The sequence below is a fragment of the Etheostoma cragini genome, chromosome 4 (genome assembly GCF_013103735.1).
Source record: "Etheostoma cragini isolate CJK2018 chromosome 4, CSU_Ecrag_1.0, whole genome shotgun sequence".
Classification (NCBI taxonomy): Eukaryota; Metazoa; Chordata; class Actinopteri; order Perciformes; family Percidae; genus Etheostoma; species Etheostoma cragini.
The window spans coordinates 3,591,272-3,597,071 of record NC_048410.1 but is presented as its reverse complement, the minus strand read 5'-3'; the positions used below and the strand labels follow the sequence as shown (position 1 = coordinate 3,597,071).

The following is a 5,800-nucleotide window of genomic DNA, read 5'->3' as shown; positions in this document are numbered from 1 at the left end:
GGCCATTGTTTGTTCCTACCCTCACCTATGGTCACGAAGGCTGGGTCATGACCAAAATAACCAGATCCAGGGTACAAGCGGGGGAAATGGGTTTCCTCAGAAGGGTGGCAGCCATCTCCCTTAGAGATAGCACAGTCATCCACGAGGAGCCCGGAGTAGAGCCGCTGCTCCTTTGCGTTGAAAGGAGCCAGTTGAGGTGGCATGCACGTCCAGCTGGGAGGAGGCCTCGGGGAAGACTCAAGAGTAGGTAGAGGTGTTATATCACCTGGCCTGGGAACGCCTCGGGATCCCCCAGTTGGAGTTGGTTAATGTGGCTCGGGAAAGGGAAGTTTGAGATCCCCTGGTGGAGCTGCTGCCCCCTCGACCCCAAACCCGAATAAGCGGACGAAGATGGATGGATGAGATGGAGCAGGTGATACAACAGGTGCAACACATCAGGGCGGGGCAGAACCATCAGATAGGAGGGAAAACACCGGAAATAAAACTAGACAAGACCAGGGGCCAAAACCGAGACATCCCAAAAAACAGGAAACAGAACATACAGACAGTGGAGGACTAGGATGTAAAACAGTAAAACAAACAAATAACAGGGGACAGAAACCGACACAATAATCACTGAATCATACACAATCAACAGGAAACAAAAACCCACTGTGTAGAAACAAACAATCAATAGGGAATTACAGGAAACAGAAATATACAAGCAGGGAAACAGAAACCTAGACAACCCCAACATAAAAATACACAACCACAACATTTCCACTTTCAGAGCAGATCTTTGCGGAACATACGCACCACTTCTGTGCTGCTCTAATACCCGGTGTAGCCATTATCATTGATTATAGTGGAAGCGCAGTGTTGGAGCATCTGCGCCGCATACGTTATGCGTGCAATGTAGCCGGCCAATTAGAGCTGCAAACAAGATATATTTTTGTCATATTCAGCTGTGAGTGCAAGTACAGTTTAGGCACCAAAAAGACTAGTTCAGGAACGAACATGCATGTCCTGGGTGAAAGTATTAAAATGATGTTATTATGGTTAGATTGGCTGTATCGCCTCTCTGCCACAACAGTCAAATTGAGCAGCCCATCCACCTAACGTAAGCAAATGTGTTCACAAACTGGTTCAACCACGTGTTTGTAGACTTAAGAAGATACAAATGGGTATTGGAATAATTTTGCATTAAAGCATGTTTATCCTGAACCTCCGCTGCTTACAAAACCGATTCATGTAAATGTCACTGGCATTAGGTAATTGATGGATCAGAGATAGAGAAAAACTTTGCCGGCACAAGTAGAGAGACAGCAGCCTGAGCTGCCATCTGTTCCTGATTCATCACAGCTTGCATACATCTTTTGCCATTACTCTGAACGGTAACGTGACTCCTGACCAATCAACCTAAAGCATCTGTCTTCTGGGAGATCAAACAGCCTACACTCCAACTCTGACATAAACTTAAATAAGGAGAAAGTAGCGATGGCTCAAACCAGAACAAATCCATATTTCAGTCCAATAGTTTGTTAAAGCAACACACCAACTTATTGGGACTTTAGGTTATTAACCGTATACCCCAGAGTTAGAGTTAGTGTTGTTACTCCAACTCTAAACAATCCAAGCGAATTCTCTGCTTCTCACCAAGGGGCTTCTCACAGCAAATCACTCCAACCTAGTAGCAGAAGTAGCATTGCTTTGTCTTCTGAGAATAGTTCGCAGTATGTATTTGGTTAGAAGATGTCTGTCTCTCATGTGACCTTGTTGTTTGTCCACAGAGATGAGAAGGGTATGTATGGATTTATCTAACTCTGGGGTACACGGTGAATAAGCTAAAGTCCCAAAAAGTTGGCGTGTTCCTTTAAAAGGTAACAGTAAATATACTTTGCTGCTGAGTTGTTGAGGAGGCAGAATGAAGCACATGTTTTATTATTTCGCCAAGTACTAACTGCTAAACTTGAAAAGTAATGTACAAACAAACACACACACACACACACACACACACAGAAATAGAAATCTACACAACCCCAACATAAATATACACAACCACAACATATCCCCTTTTAGAGCAGATCTCTGCGAACCATGGCCAAAAGACCGGGCTCCCCAATAAAAGTAGAGGTGTTGGAGAGCCATGGTAACCTCACAACCTCTAACCCCACTCGTATGCAGCTTCCAGCCATCTCTCTCTGGCTCTCCCTCTCTGTGCTAGCCCTGATCGATTCTGGTGCAGAGGGCAACTTTCTGGAGTTAGCCTCCCAGTCAGGGGTTTTTCTTTGTGGAGAAGAAGGATAAGACCCACCAACCATGCATAGACTATTGAGGTCTTAACAACTTGACAGTCAAGAACCGGTACGGCCTACCTTTGATGAACTCTGCTTTTCCCTACAGCAAGCCACTGGCTTCACCAAGTTGGACCTTCATAATGCCTATCACCTGGTTCGGATTAAGGAGTAGGACAAATGGAAGACCACATTTAATATGCCTAATTTGTTAATGATGTGCGCAGAGCTTTTTTGAACCACTTTGTATCTGTATATCTGGATGACATTTTCATTTATTTTTAAAGACACTGCTGATCATGTTTCCCATGTCGGCCAGGTGCTCCAGTGACTACTCAAGAACAGAGCTCTATGTGAATGCAAGAGTTTTGTGAGTTTTTTCTTGAGGGCGGGTAAGTGAAGACAGATCCTGAGAAGGTAAGATGAATGGCCAACTCCCACCTCCTGTGAGCAGTAACAACGCTTCCTGGGGTTTTCCAATTTTTACAGACGCTTTATCAGAACTATAGTAAGGCTGCAACTCCCCTCACTTAAGTTGAGCAGTTAAAAACAGCAGGGTGGGGGCAGAACTCTACCAGGGTTTTGGAACACACCAGAAACTGCACCAGTGCGCCTTTTTCTCTCGCCTCCTTAGTCCACCAGAACGGAACTATGATGTGGGGAACAGGAAGTTGCTTGCCATAACTTTGGCTTTCTCCTGCCACAACCTGTCCGCCGTCGTGGCAGGGGCTTGCATTACCTCTTGGATCGGGGGTTACGGCAATGAATCCCCCGGCCTTTTATTTTGTTAACAGATATGATTGGGTGGTTCCATGCCACCCATCCTGGCATGCCGGGAGGCTCACGTTGGGGGGGGGGGCAGCCATGGTTTGGCTTGCTGCCTCCCCAGTCTGTCTGTTTCCCTCACCCTTGTGTTTTTGTTTTGCCTTCTGTCTGTCCTGTGCTGAGTGGGTGTGGCGCTCCTAGTTCTCTTCCCCTCTCTCACACCTGTGGCTTTCTACACACCTGACACAGATCCAGCAATCATTGCGTCTTAAAACAAGGCTTTCCAACTAGTCTCTGCCAGATCGTGTGTTCACCCAAAGTGGTAACACTCGCTATGGCCAGCCAGTGGTTTTTGTTTGATAGTCTCCATCTAGTCTCTCCTGCTTTAAGCTTTGTTGAATTTGTGTGTTTTTGCTCCTGCTCCAGATACCCGCTTCAGTCCTGGAAGCCCAGTCTGCCAGCGTGAGCTGAATTGTTGTTTTTTGGACCTGCCTCCCGCCTGTCTGCCCGCTCTCAGCCCCAGAGGATTTCAAAGCACCATCATTACCTTTGTGTTCAATAAACCTCTATTTCTGTTTCCAACCTTTCCTCTGTGTCTGCTCCTGAATCTGAACTGCCAGCCTAACAGTATACTCAAAATATTTATTGTCCCACTGTGAGATGTATAGAGAAAATGGAGAAGCCATTTACAGCTGCAAAGCATGTTAAATGTGGTAGGATAGCGCGATAAATATCTTGGAAAACAAAGTGTTAAATCTTTTCCTTTTTAAACTAGTTTTTTTTTTGGAAATGTTACTTTCTTTTTCTCTTTGACTCCTAGGCTTGTAACATCCCTGATGTGCATGACGAATGTGTTTTCCATTTGCCAGTGAAACTTTGCTATGCAGCTGGTAACGCACCTTTTCTTGGCATAGAAGTTGGTCTGGGCTTCTGCTTTCTTCTCAGCGGGATCTGGCTTTGACTGTCCTCCTTCTGGCAGCAGGTGAGGAAGACGTGTCCACACGGGTATCCCAGGTACTGGTGGGCATCACAACCCCATCCTTCACTATGCGCCCGTAAGCCCAGGGAACAGCAGCTGCAGCACACCTGTGCATCCAGACACAACCGCAGAGCATTTTAGAAGTGAGTCACTGACGGCCCTAATCACCACCTCTTATTATGACCCTCTACCATAGAGTAGCAAAGTCCCACCCTCTTCATTGGTCCACCATTATGGGACCTTAATTAAGAAAGAAACACGTATGGTAGTGAACACGGAGAGGGATATTGTTTTTGGATTCTTGGCTCAATTCAAATGGGATCAGAAAAGTATGAGTCTCTCCCCATTCACAACAATACATATTTTTTTCCCTAAATAGAAATTTAGAAATTAAAAAGCTAAACAAGCGAGTTCATCGCACACCGCAAAGAGTTTCAGCTGCTGCCTCAAGCTAAACCACATGTCATACAAAGAAAACCAGATTTCCACCTTTTTTTCTATTTTACTTTTCTCTAAAACACAATGGCACAAGAGCACAATGGTTTGGCTCAGCTGCCTCAACACATGTACAGCTGGCTCGAGGTTCTCCGGGTTTCCTCTTTTGCTGTTGGAGCTCACTGAGCAAAGGCATGATTCCTATTTCCATATGGAAGAAATGGGAGATTTGGGCAGTTATTTATCAATATATTTAGACTTTTTTCCAATGACGAAAAATAAATTGTTGGACCTTTACAAAAGCCTCTCTGCTCGCATTGCTATCTGAAATTGAAATCTCACTCTGGACAAAAAAACGTTTAAAAAGTCTAAGCTACAGGGGCAAACCCAGATTCCACCATGTTTTCGTGGCAGTTCCAAAGTATTCAAAGTACTTGACAGCTGCCTGTTAGTAAAGTCACATAAGTGACTCATACCCTACTTGACTTACAAAAACAATTAGTATTCCCGTCTAGTGGAAGAGGCAACTGCCTTTAATCAATTCAGTGTTTTTTTCACTTAGAACTTGGTGTCTAGAAAAGGTCTGCCCAATCCACCCGTGACATCATGTCTTTCTGTTTCTTCCCCTCTAAAAACAACATTAGGCTACTGTTAAAGTTGCCATTGTGGGAGACACTAATGTACCTGGTAGGAGTCATCTGTGCACTGGTTCTCCTCCCCTTCACAGGTGTCCCCTCCTCTGGCGGCAGTCATGCCTGATTCACACTGGCTCTCCTTTATAAAGCTGAGACAGCATTGCTTCTCTGCAACACTGACACACACACACACACACACACACACACACACACACCCACACCCACACACAAACAATATGATTCATATTCCTTTGCCCAGTAAGTTTCACTCTGCATCTGAGAAAAAGAACGTCAGACTAAAAAACTGACAGCACAGAGGGAATCTGTTCATCTGCACACACACTGCAATGAAACAGAGCTGGTTTAAAATCGGCAAGGTATCACTTTGAAATGCCCCTTTTGGAGGGAAACTGAAGCCAGTATCTATGTGAAATGTATAAATGCAGCAAATTTTATCTTCCGCACCACATGCAGGACGTGCATGCATACACATTTTCAAAAGCAAATTTAAATGAGTTCTTGTAAAATTTAATGACAATAACTTATTTCACCAGTCAATTGCAGTTAAAAGACAAAACGAAGAACCACTTGATGGAAGAAGGGTATTTTACAATAACTTTGAATGCACCACAAGCTTACGAGTTGCAATTGAATGCACCATTAAGTCTCGTAGGTGTTGTTTTGCCAACAGCTCGGACTACAGCAGTTGTCCA

The 5,800-nt window shown here is 44.6% G+C and overlaps 1 protein-coding gene across 2 annotated transcripts in view; it reads right to left on the bottom strand.

Moving 5' to 3' along the window:
* Positions 1-5,800, bottom strand: part of fbln2 (fibulin 2) — a 68,659-nt gene that overhangs the window by 40,710 nt on the left and 22,149 nt on the right. For both annotated transcript variants that reach the window (XM_034868444.1, XM_034868445.1), the window contains exons 4-5: positions 5,137-5,263; positions 3,938-4,124 (exon numbers count right to left, since the gene is read on the bottom strand). In XM_034868444.1, coding sequence (XP_034724335.1) covers positions 3,938-4,124; positions 5,137-5,263 — 314 coding nt within the window. The remainder of the gene's footprint in view (positions 1-3,937; positions 4,125-5,136; positions 5,264-5,800) is intronic.